The sequence below is a fragment of the Etheostoma cragini genome, chromosome 13, assembly GCF_013103735.1.
Source record: "Etheostoma cragini isolate CJK2018 chromosome 13, CSU_Ecrag_1.0, whole genome shotgun sequence".
NCBI classification, from domain to species: Eukaryota; Metazoa; Chordata; class Actinopteri; order Perciformes; family Percidae; genus Etheostoma; species Etheostoma cragini.
The window spans coordinates 3,243,397-3,256,830 of NC_048419.1; the positions used below are offsets into that span (position 1 = coordinate 3,243,397).

At 40.5% G+C, this 13,434-nt stretch overlaps 1 protein-coding gene across 2 annotated transcripts in view; it reads left to right on the forward strand.

Annotated features, from left to right (window-relative positions):
- The first annotated feature begins 6,450 nt into the window (after nt 1-6,450).
- Nucleotides 6,451-13,434, forward strand: part of fez1 (fasciculation and elongation protein zeta 1 (zygin I)) — a 22,506-nt gene continuing 15,522 nt past the window's right edge. The window contains exon 1 of one of the 2 annotated variants that reach the window (XM_034889649.1): nt 6,451-6,800. In XM_034889649.1, coding sequence (XP_034745540.1) covers nt 6,456-6,800 — 345 coding nt within the window. In that variant the 5' untranslated portion in view covers nt 6,451-6,455. The remainder of the gene's footprint in view (nt 6,801-13,434) is intronic. The other variant, XM_034889650.1, reaches the window with a different exon arrangement.

A 13,434-nucleotide genomic window follows, 5' to 3' on the forward strand; every position in this document is an offset into this window, starting at 1 on the left:
TGGCAAAGCGGGACTAGCTGGCAGAAGGTCCTTTTTTCAGATCGTTATTTCAGCCACTAAGTGGCAGTGTCACGCGCCAGGTAGCTGCGCGGTGCCTTTTGCTCGCTCTCTTTTTGGGCGTATCAGGGAAGCATGGCATGGAAACGGCAAGGTGGAAAATGCCCAGTACGTCGAGTGAAACAAATAGGTAAATATTGCAATAACTGGTTAAAACCAGTCAATGGTTAAAACATGTACGTACAAAAGGTTAAAGTGATATCTGCTTCCATCTCGTAACTGGATGATATGTCGTAGAATGTAGATGACACTGACTTTGGATGGATGTCGACCTGCCTGTGTAGCGGCCGACACCAGTGTTTCCATGCGTTAGCAAGATTTGGTTAGCATTTATAAAGTCTCACGTATGCTAGTGTTATTTGGTTATTGGTAAAAATACATCAACTGTTTATGTATTTGTGTTGTATTTAGACAACAGAGTGACAAATGTCTGACGTTATGGTGCCCGTTTTGGGGTCTGTAATGGAATGGAATGTTTTTTTAAAGTTAAACTCTGGCTAGCTAAAGCTTCATTTCAGAATTAGCATGAATTCACCGTGAAGATATTGATAGAAGATGTTGATATATTCTATGAGTGTCCTCAGCCCAACACTGTATGTTTTGGAGGATTTTGTGGTTTTAATGAATTTGTTTGGCCTTCGGTCAAACTGCAAGAAATCATCAATATTACCAAAATAAACAAACCCCCAAAGAAGTTGTCCATTTTCCAAATCGCCTGCTAGAGAGATGAATGCTGTATACATTGCGTTCATTAGTAGTGTGCAGCATAAAAAAGTTAAATCAATAGATTCCGCATTATGCTAAGCCAGACTGAGCCTTTAAAACAGGTTTTTAAAACTCACCATGACGAAGGCCATTTCATTGACATCTTTGCTGGACCACGAGGCTGGGTGCCACTTTTTACCCTGAATGGCAGGAGAAGATGGGGGACTATCTTCTGTTCCTGGACAGTGCCTGTATTGGTCAGTCCTTCCCCTTCATTGTACCACCTAAGCGTGACAACGATGCCCTCACTGATGCTGACCACCAGCAAAATTACAACATCTGTCGGGGGAAGGTCAGTGTTGAGCAGGCATTTGGCAGAATGACGTGCAAGTGACGTTGCTTAAGAGACTTGCAGAACACCATAGACATTGTGGTAATGATTGTCATGACTGCTTGCTTCTTGCACAACTTTTCTCTTGGAGCTGTGAATGGCTGTGATGAACACCCAGAGGGATATCCAAGAGGGGATGATGGCAACAAGTAGTTGTGACTATTGTCATCTAATACATTTCTATTGGCTTTTTACACATTTTAGTGTCTCCCCCTTTTAAGTCGCCTAGAAGTGTCCTATACCTAAAACCCACAGAGTAAGGCTAGATAGATAATACTCTCCTAACATAACTTTATATTCTTTCTTAGTGGAGTAGAGTGGTGCTACATCATTTGATGTAATGTCCATGTATTTCTAGGTGTTGTAATACAAAGTGTTAAACCTTATCATAATGCTTCATTGTGCTTCACAAGCCAGTTATTGTAGCTGAAAAGACTGGTAACATTCAACCATGACCAGGCTTGGTTAATATTAAAACAGAAAGCACAGAACTGTGCTTTGTTTCCTTTTTTGTGGTCATTCACAAACACTATCCATTTTCTAACTGTATGCCCTCTCCCTTTGTGTGTTTAGGGCCAAATCCAACAACTAACAATTAAAATAATAATTAAATAGTTAGTCTGACCTATTTAATCCTTGTATAATTACTATTAAGCATATGTTAAACGAAATCAACAAATATTGATTACAGATTTAAGAGATTAGCTAACGTAAGCAATTAATTGCTGTTAAACAGAAACCGTGACTGGAAAAAAAAGAGGACTTGTATATATGTAATAATTGCTATAGGCCTTGTTACAGTTCTCTTATTGTCTCCCTTGGACATGTTATGACACACAAAACCCATATCCACTGGTATTCCTGCAGGGCTTCTGGCCTCCATTCCAAAAAGGACATTTTTTGCACTTTTGTTTTTGGTATCTATAAGCATATTTGGAAGCTGTCTGTTTTCCATTCCAAGCGTTGGATATACTTTGTATGCAGGGTAAGATCCTCAATACAGGCTGAATTCAAGGCCAACAGCGTTGCTGGGTTCCCATTGTGAGGCCTGGTTAAGGCTCATTAGCATATAGAAGGTGTGCTGCTAATCAGTGAAGTCAGCTGCTGGAGTGTTGAGTGGAATGACGCCTAAACACACCCTAAATCTATTTGGATCGTGTTCTTACAGCTGTCATTGTGTAATGACTTTCACTTCAACTGCTGTTTGAGTGGATAGATGTTTACCACTGCCAGTTTAAGAGGCTGAGATTTATTATGCCACTGTGAATACACAGAGGAATATGCAGCTACTTTCTGTCTGTCAAAGTGCAGTACTATAGCTATTTCCATACTGACCATGTTGTACAAAAATCTGAAAAAGAATTAATTGCAAAGTAACACTTAAAAGGAATTGCCTTGGTGGTTGGTGTATACATAAACATGAAATAAACAATAAATACAGAAACAAATATTTACAACATAACTAAATACATAACATAAAAAATAAGAGGCTTAATGGTTTAGTACAGGATGTGCAAAACATTTTAGTGCTGAGATATATATATATATATATATATATATATATATACACACACACACACACACACACACATACATACATACATACATACATACACAGTGCATGTGTATAATTAGCTTTCTCCAGCTAAAACGGTCATTAAAAAAGCACGGCATTGTATGTTTCCCATCTCCTCACAGAAAACCAGTGCATTTACAACTAACTCTAGTGGTGTTTTCTAGTAGTGTGTCATTGGAAAGGGCTTCTTATTCCCCTCTGCGGCTTGTGGAGTACCGTAAAGCTGTATTTGAAATCTATTCACATAATTCCTTTTGCCAGTGCAATTACGGTAAAACCATGGCAACAATCGTCTGCAATGCTGGGCTATTTGAGCTATGTTGCCGTAGTAATGGGGGGCCTCTGACAGACCGGCTCTCCTTTTCTCCTTCTCTCTCCCTTTGTGTGGGGAAGCAGCTGCTGCTGCTTCCTGACTCTAATGCAGCTGGTATTGGTTGGCTGCTTGGGTTCACAGTAATGCTGATGACGTGTGTACACACAAGGTGTGTAATGCATATTACGTGCTTTACCGGCATATTTGCCTTCATAGATATGTAGGTGTAGTGAATGTGCTGTGACCTAAGTGTACAGCATCTATAATGGAGGAACAGCACTTCCTTGTGTACTGACGTCATGTGTTCAACCAATCAGTTGTCAGAGTCTCTCCTTGTCTTTGCCTGGTGTATCTGCACACCGATCTCTAATAATAAGATTATGGTGTTGGGAGGATAAAAACCCTTTTTTCACTGACAATTTGTGTCCTAATCACCAGTTTGGAATATACACTCCATACACTCTTTTTATATTGCACATTGTCAACTACTTTTAGTTTTCTACATTGTTTGGTTTTGTCTTACATTTTTAACATGTATTACTGTATTGAATGTTTTACTTTATTTAAAGCTATAGTGCATAACTTTGATATTAATGAATCTCCGTTGCATTCAAGCCATTTCCAAATGAGTATCTCCGAAGCTAATTAAGGCTATCAGCTTTACACAACTCTTTGACTATGTTCAGAAGCTTGTCGTCCGGTGATTCGTGCGCAGAAAATCAAGTAAAAATAATTACCTCTTCAGAAAAGTCCATGTTTTTTTAATCGTCCGTGTCCTTCGTGGCTACTAGCAACTGTGTGGAGGAGGGGGTGGGGTGTGTGTTATTGGTTCTTGTATCGTGGACGTGCGCCAACAGGTTTGTCATTACTTAGAATTCCTTTTTGTGGGCAACAGAAACCACGCATTATAGCTATAATGCTATAATTGTACATAATACAAATATTTTTTGTATCTTTATTTGTATTCTTTTATATTATACCTGTTGTACGTGTCCGTGGGTCAGAAAGAAACTTATTTTCAATTGCTTTGTATGTCTGGCACATATTGCAGAATTGTCAATGTAGTTGACTTAAATCATAATATTTTTATCTAGAGTGACAGTTTAAAGGCTGCAGGAAAACATCCAAAATACATCATCACCATCTCTGTTTAAAATCAGTTAAGTATGTGTGCATCATGACACGCACTGCTTATTTTCTCAACTCTCTCGCAAACCCATCAGGCTTTAAAAAGATGAATCTGTTAAATCTGCTCATGTGTGAGCGCTGGATGTTCTGGTCCCCTAATACTGTTTCCCAGTGTGATTGCACCCTGGGTGTGATGATGAAACCCAGGATTATGCAGATTTTGAAGGACATGCTGTAAAGGAGTTACAAATTTGGAATAATTTGGCATTTCCCATTACCATCTATTTTTATACTGATTTTATATGATTTCTTTTTACTGTGTTTTTTATTTACAATGTGGGCTGCAGTTCAGATGTTTGTGTATGATTTCACTTTCACAACTGTCTGTGAAAGGTAGTGCAAAGAAATCAGTACAGGGGATTCTGGGGAAACCTTTTTGATGTATCTTCTCCTCATATATTTATACTATCCCTTTAATATTATAATTGACTCTTAGTGCCTATTTCCAATAATTCTTACTATGTTGGGGAAGGCTTCCCCGAGTGCAGGTAAATGTGTAGTGGTGCTGAACGCAGCCTCGGCATGACCCCTCCCATGGGCACTTTGCTGTACGAAGTTTCCGGCCGGATGTCTGTTACCTTCCACTTTCTTTGTGTTGGCGTTCTAAACTCTGGTGGATTTATGAGGCTATTTTGCAGCTGCACCAGTGCTCCATATGGCTGCATGAGTTTCCCTGTGGAGGAAGGTCTGACAATGTAAGATCTTGTTAGTAATGGATCTGTGTGCCTTTCTCCAATTGTCAATGTTCACAAAGTGTTTGCTAGGGGGCAATTCCCTAGGTGGCGTTGTTGATTCTTTCATTCAGATTTCCCCCTTATGACCTCTGCCACAATACATTTAATTTAATGTTGCAGGTGTGGGGTTTTGAGATTGGATGGTGATTGGCCATGTGTCTAGGTACAAATTACATCAAGGTTAGGAGTTATTTGAACATAATATGACACATTTTAAATAAATGAAATTGTTGTAAAGTGCCAAAACAAATGATCAAACAAATCAAATGAAAGACAAAATAAGATCATAAAAACATTGTAGACATAGTAAATATGATGATTCAAGTTCTCCCGCAGCCAAAAGGGTAAAATCTTATTTTCTTTGTCATCTAGTGTGGTCATTTCCATTGATTATAACGTAAAGATCTTCTGTTAAAACAGATTTGAGAAGTTTTCTGGCATTAAAATAGTAATGGATCCAAAATGATTTCTTGGTGTTGGCCCCTTGTGGGATCAAAAACGCTAAATTTCTTAGTATCATGTTGTATGTTCAATCCTGTAGGGTTGGCTTGATTTACAGGATATCCTCCTCCATAAACTCCCTGATGAATGTTTCCTAATGAGTTTTTGTTAATGTGCAAGTTTGTTTGGGAATCCTCTTGTTTCTATAATGTTACCTTTTTAAGACAATATTTTGGCTTTTTTTGCAATTGTTAGGACAGAGTAAGTTAGGAAAGAGGGGATGAAATGCAGCAAAGGGCCGAAGGTTGGAAACGAACCCGCGACCGCTGAGCCTCTACATGGGATGCACGCTCTACCAGGTGAGCTACCCAGGTTTTCTCTTAGGTATATAATCTTTATTAAAGTTCAGCAGTTTTTATTCTGAAGTGTATTCAGCTATGAAGCATTTTATCTTACAGGAAACGTATTTGAGTATTTTTCCCCCATGTTTGTTTTTCTTGAATGTTCTTTTTGTTCTGTGATAGTTGGCTGGGATGGTAGTTATGGAATTAGTTTTTGTCTGATCAGATAGCATATGTACACATGCTGGAACAGCATTACATGCAATATCATTTTTGGTCTGCTTTTGTTTAAAAATTAAAGGAAAAATGAAAAACATTAGCATGAAAAGCAAATACAAGGTTTGATTTCATATTCATATCTCACTTTAAATGTGTTTTTTATGGTGGCACTCAATTATCACATTATTAACACTGTATAGTGTGGTTTTTCATCAACTTGCAGTTTTTCTGCAAACATATACAGGCTCAAAACAATCCATTCTCTCTTATATGTCAGTCTGCTCAGATGTGTGGCAAAAGGGTAGAGTAGACAATAGGAGGAAAGCTGGGGATGTAATTTAATGTACAAGGTAGACAATATGCTACCTTACAGAAACATCTCCTTCCCCCATACCTCCTACTCCACCCCCTTCTGTCCTCATGAATATTGGGGAATTACTGCATGGAGGGAGGCAGGAGGCTGGGACAAAGGCAGAAAGGGAGGATAGTGATGGAGGAAAGGGAGGGGGGGAGCTGCTGTCGTCAGAGGCTGGGCACTGCGCAGGCTCTGTGCGAGCTGTGTTGGCTGCCTATTGATTGGAAAACAACGAGCTGTGGGAGGACGGAGTCGGGCGGCTGTGGGCTAGCGGGTGTGGGAAGGGACACAGACCAGAACTCAAAGCACGCTGCAGTCTTCACCTCCCTGATTCTGTATTTTTCTCTTTCCTCCTGGAATAAGTGTGACGGCTGCGGCTCATATGTTTGGCTTTCGGGAGGCTTAGGCACAGATTCTTCCTCGTCTGAGAAGATCCCTCCTACACACCGAGCCATAACAACAGCAGCACCTCTACTGCAGGTAATCTGCCTTTCTCATTTTACCTAACATCCTGCTTTTCATTCTCCCAGCCCTGGCCTCTATGAGGTCCTTGCTGTGCATCATCCCCCCCCCATCCTCATCTTGTAACCATGGTTTTCTATCTCTCCTTCCTCTTTCCTCACTGCTTGTCTTCTCTCCCTCCCCCCACTCTCTGATGAGCCGATGACATGCACTTGCGTGATTTCCATTTCTGCCATTACTGCCTGAATATTGATTTGAAGTGAAATCCACATCGCTAACAATTTTGAATGGCTCACAGATTGATTTAAAGAGCACTTCTGATGTGTTGGAATTGTTTTTATACAAAATAATAGTCCTCATTCTGAATGAAAGAAAGCGACATGAGAAATAGACTTTCTGCATATTATGAGCATGATGTTTTTGAAAACCTGCAGTGGAGTAGGTGTTTGCCTTGTTTGGTCATTCCCTCTCACTGTAAAATGGGCAGCGTGATCTGGCGCTATTGCAATAAATGATTGGCTCTTCTCACACCTGCATCTTTGTGGAGCACCTGAGACCGCTCTCTGTGAAGGTCGCATTTAGAAAAAGGCTGACACACATCCCAAACACACTGCATGCAGACATCCAATACATGCACATCTCAAATGCCTCCATAGCATCCCGACTGCTGTCACCTTCAGTGGGATGCTGTGATGTCATACCTCTCCGGTAGGTTTCCACTGAATGAAGCCGCAGCTCGACGCTCTACTGAATCCCTTTGTCTTAATCCGCACCAAATACATTCACAAGACCACTCTGTAAAAGTTGAAGTATTCCCTTTTACACAAGATTAGTACAGAGAAATATCTATTTTTAAGATTTATAAAAAGAGCAAGAGTAAGGTCAAAAACTGTATCTAGGTGCACAGTCACATTTTCCCCAAATATCACAAAAGTAATATTGTGCACATAAATGTTAAAGTGTATGTGCACTTTACTACATGTAACTTGTTAATGTTCCTGAAGCTTTATCATTCATAAAATGATCTTAAATGATCTCTAACAACAAACAAGACTGACATACTATATGTACTGTATAGTTTTTATAGCCTCTGCGAGGGTTCCCCCCGCAAAATCACAGAGCGATTTACGGCAGGTAGACAGTGCTACAGTAACACATTCTGGCGGGTTACAGATTTCTTTGTTACACTGGTAAGCCTGTGTTAGCGTGTCCAGCTTTTTGAGCAAGTTTAAAGGTAGCAGTAGATTTCTTTATATAGGCATAATTGTATTACGTTATGTGTAATACGTTTTATTTCTTTTAGTCTGTGTTTGTGTTAACTTACTATTTTCTTCTCCCTTGTCCCGCTGTAGTTGCGTAAAGTAGGGCTGTAATCTCCCACTTGACTAGTTGATTTATTGGTCGATACGTTCTGGCTCGACCAAAATTCTGATTGGTTGATTTTTTTTGTCATGTTATTTCATCAGGTGGAAGCATAGACCGTTACGGTCTATGGGTGGAAAGCACAAATTGCTAATGGGGGTGTTTTCAGAGCACCCCAGTTTCACAGGTAACAGTCTGTCTTCAGAACACCCCCTTTATTTTCACTTTTTTTTTGATTAGCCCAACCAACTGGAGACAGATTGAAGAAAGAACTAGAAAGCCTTGGTTTGGTGGTTTGCTGAATATTTATGTAATTGTGAGTGTTTAATTTCCAGTCAGTCCTCCTCTACCATGTCAAAGACATTGCCAGTGTGGCAGCATTTTAAAAAAATAGATAACGGGAAAAAAGTTGATTGCAAAGTTTGCAAGTAACAGTTTGCATATCGCAGCTCGACTACAAAGATGGCGTATCACCTAAAAACGGTAAGCTAACCTGTCTGCATTGGGTTACACTGTCTGTTTTGAGCAGGCTATATGAACATATCAGAATTGGCATATTTCATAGTCTGATAATCGTTTTATAGGGAAAAAAATGGTGCAGCGCTGTCAGAGCCGACAGACGAGTGGCATTTCAGTGCAAAATAATTAGGTCAAAAACGTTAAATATACTGCAATAGCCTACCAGGACAAGTACTGCGGGACAGTACAGTTAATTAATCTAACTGGTTTTTTTTTTTTCGCCCCTCCGCACCCACCGTGGGGTACAACAATCTCTTGATACTCTGGCTTGTGACCCAGTGACAGTGATACCCGGTTCAGCTCAGGAGGCATCCTAAGTAGGCTTATTACCATATGCAACACTTGAAATGCAACTAATTTTTCTGTAACTTATTCTCTTATTGTAAATGAATGGTTTTCTGCCTGAGCAAAACATTCATTGTGACTATACATGCTCCCGGTAAAACTAACTCTGTAATCTACAGTAGGCAATACAGCATTGTAAAGAAAAGACCTTTTCGACAGCCGGTGTGGTAGAAACATTATCACTTTGGGCCACTAGAATCAACACAAAGTGAAAGTTACATATAGCCTCTTTAAGGGCAAAGTAGAAACAATGAACTTGTTGCATCACTGTAAATATGTACTGTAATAACGTAAACTGTAAACTGTGTTTTCTAAATAATCCTTCAAACTCCCTCTGAATCAATCAACCATATCAATTGTTATGTAAATGACAGTTTTACTATGTATGAACCTATATTATTGCATGCTGATCAACAAACTTCATTAACTGCATTTAATTCAATTCAATTTTATTTATAGTCTCAATTCATAACAAGTGTTATCTGGAGACACTAATTTACAAGGACCCAACAATTCTAGTAATTCCCCCCCAGAGCAAGCATTTAGTTTGACATCGGCGAGGAAAAGCTCCTTTAGGGAGAAACCTTGGACAGACCCAGGCTCTTGGTAGGCGGTGTCTGACGTTGCCGGATGGGGGTGTAATGAAAAACAGTCACAATAAAAGATAATGCAACAGTGACTTGAAATAGTAGATTTTAGTAGTTCATGGCATAACAGGGCACTGCATTACAAGGCACAGCAGGACATAGCAGGACAACACAGAGCGTAGTGGGATGTAATCAGGCATTGCAGGACGTGTAGCAGGACCATGGCAACAGCTGCAACCATGATTTTGGGGCCTCCATGATCTAAGGAAACATTCTGGGCGGAAAAGAACATAAGGACTCCGGGGAATAACTTCCCAGAACTCTGTTAGTAACAAGCTTTTCTGGGACACGGATGCACACAAATGGAAAGAGGGAGGAGAGAGGAGCTCAGTGTGTCAAAGGAAGTCCCCCAGCAGTCTAAAACTATTACATCGTAATTAAGAGAGACATGGTAAAGAGATGGAGCCTGGTCGGGTTAGAACTCTCCCCTGCTGGATCAGGCTGTACTGCCTTGTCTCCCTCTAGTTTGATTATATTATTGATTATATGGTAGAGGAATCTGACGACCATTAAGAGAAGCAAGTGGGCTGGGCTAGGCGGACGCTGCATCTCCTCACTCCCTAACTATAAGGTTTATCAAAGAGAAGAGTTTTAAGTTTACGCTTAAATGTGGTGGTGGTGTCGCCTCCCAAACCCAGACCGGAAGCTGATTCCATAGCCTGATAGCTGAAGGCTCTTGCTCCCGTTCTACTTTTAGAAACTCTAGGAACCACAAGTAACTCTGAATACTCGGAGCGCAGTGCTCTCGTGGGACAGTGAGGTACTATGAGCTCTTCAAGATATGACGGTGCTTGACCATTTAGAGCTTTGTAGGTCAGGAGAAGGATTTTAAATTCAGTCCTGGATTTTACAGGAAGCCGATGCTGAAAAGAAGAGAAGTATGATCTCTTTTCTTAGTTCTTGTCAGAACACGCACTGCAGCATTCTGGATCAGCTGGAGAGTCTTAAGGGACATATTTGAGCATCCTGATAATAAGGAATTACAGTAGTCCAGCCTGGAAGTAACAAATGCATGGACTAATTTTTCAGCATTGTTTTGAGACAGGATGTTCCTAATTTTGGCAATGTTACAAAGATGAAAAAAGGATGTTCTTGAGGTTTATTTTATATGGGTGTTTAAGGATATATCCTGACATAAAATAACTCCTAGATTTCTAACAGTAGTACTGGACGGTAAGGCAATTCCATCCAGGGTAGCTATATCTTTAGATAATGAGGTTTGGAGGTGTTTAGGGCCAAACACAATGCATTCAGTTTTGATGGGTTTAACATCAGAAAATTGTAGGTCATTCATGATTTTATATCTTTTAATTCATGCTTGAAGTTTAGCTAACTGACTGGTTTCTTTTGGCTTGATTGTTAGGTATAACCGGGTTTCATCCACATAACAATGAAAGATAATTGAGTGTTTCCTAATAATATTGCCTAGAGGAAGCACATGTAAGGAGAATAAAATTGGTCCAGTACCTGAGCCTTGTGGAAAGCCATGGTTAAGTTTAGCGGATCTGGAGCATTTATCATTAACATTAAATGTTCCAGTCTCTGTAACAGGATGGTATGGTCAATGGTGTTGAATGCAGTACTAAGATCTAGCAAAACAAGTAGGGAGACAAGTCCTTTTATCTGAAGCAGTTATGGCGGTTTCCCACTGCGTGGTATCTACTCGACTCGCCTTTTTTGGTTTTCCATTACAAAAAAATAGTCCCTGGGACCTGCTACCAGGTACTTTTTTTTAGTACTATATCAGTTGAGGTTCCAAGCGAGCTGAGGCGATACCAAAAGGTGACGTGGAAACCTCCAGACTGCTGGTTGGTCGGATCACTGCGTTTTTAGCAAACAAGAGTGCGGAGTGTGTGTCCAGAACAAACGCGACATTTAAAAAAAAATCTAGCCAGACACTGACCGATTATCTACTCTCTGCACTATTCTCACTTTTCAACTGTTCGATATTAAGGGCTATTAGGGGCTTTATGTTGTTTCCAATATTGCACACTGTTACTTAAAAAAAAAAGAAGACAAATTATCAAAGAAAAGTTTTTATTTAGCTTTTCAAGTAGCGCATCAAACCCTCTTGTACATCCTGGTCTTCTTCCTCTGCAACCTGTGACAGTGTCCCCCCCGGCTCTGCTGGCCCAGATGCATCTCAGTCGTTGTCATAAGTCTCTCCATGACTCTCAAAGATTATACGAAGCCCAGCAGGTCACAACCAGAGATCTCACTGGTCAGACATCGCCCACCAGACGGTCTGCGGCGGCGATTTTGCAAAGCGTGAATGCTCTGAAACACAAACAGTACACAGCACACATGTTGGTGTGTAATCGTGGTTGCTAAAGTTCATGTACTTTATATAACGCTAGCCTATGGTAAATACTGACGGGGGCCCCTAACACATGCAAAACCAGGAAACTTAACTTATCCTTTTGTGTCGGCGAAAAAAAGTCATGTTGACGTCTGAACTCCGCCGGTATTCCCAAACTCCAGATTTTTATTCAGCTGTGATTTTTTTTCCCTTCCTTCAGCTTCTTTTGAAACAAAACATTTCTTCTGGCTGTGGCAATTAGCCAACTTGCTGTTGTGAGTCGCGTTGAAAATTACATCATCACGCGTAGCTATGGTGACCAGCCACGCTGAAGCGTTACTCATTTTGCAATGGAAAACGGACGTAGAATGCTTTGAGTCGAGTAGAGGTGAGTCGAGGCGAGTCGAGCTGTTACCAGCAGTGGAAAAACGCCATTAGAAGGTCGTTGGCAAGTTTCACCAGTGCCATCCCTGTGCTATGTAGAAAATCACAACTGATTAGTACCTTTCTCAAGGATCTTGCAGAGAAAGGGAAGATACGATATATAGGGTCTATAGTTGGCTAAGACCTCAGGATTGAGGATGTGTTTTTTCAGAAGAAGTTTTATCATAGCTACTTTAAACGACTGCGGTACATAACCTGTTAATAAAGACAAATTTATCATATCTAGTAATGAAGTTTTAACCACCATTTAGGCTCTAGAAAAATGTATTTTAGATTTTTCCCCTTGCCATATTTTCAAGCAGTGCATCAGTGCTTCCTGCAAAGAGTCCTTGTGGCAAGCTTGGAGTCCGATACTAATGTTCCTTATTAGAGTAGCCCTGATAACCTGAATTGGATCAATTGATGGACGCAAGTTGTCAGTCACTGTCTCCTAGTAGTGATTCATCACTCTGTCAGAATTTCTTCCACATGTAGTCATATTCTCTGCAAATTAATTACAACTAAATGTTAAGCCAAAGACAAAGCAGATGCAATTAAAGAAAGAGAAATACAGCAGTACAGAGAAGAGAGAGCTGTAGAGACATATCCGTCTGGCTGTTGACAGAGCAGCACTTTGCTGAGTGCTGTGATGAGGAGGAGTCTTGCACAAGCATGTTTTTAAATGGGCTCTTCTGTGCTCACCCACTTAGGCCAGGCCATGGGCCAGCAAAGCAAAAAGAATGATATTTAGAACTCACTACTGTAATTACACTGTCAGACAACGTGACTGACTTCTCAGAGTAAGTAGTATTTCAGGACATTATTCTATCCAAGGGCGTAGGTTTGTTTGCAACAAAGGGGTGGGCATTAGAGCCGGGGGATCTGGGGGTCATCCATTGGTCAAACACTTTATTTACTAAACCCGAAAAGGACTGGCTGCTCATTAGCCGGACTTTGCCCTGTAAATAAAAATTGAAACTACACTCACCGGGCACTTTATTAGGTACCCCATGCTAGTAACGGGTTGGACCCCCTTTTGCCTTCAGAACTGCCTCAA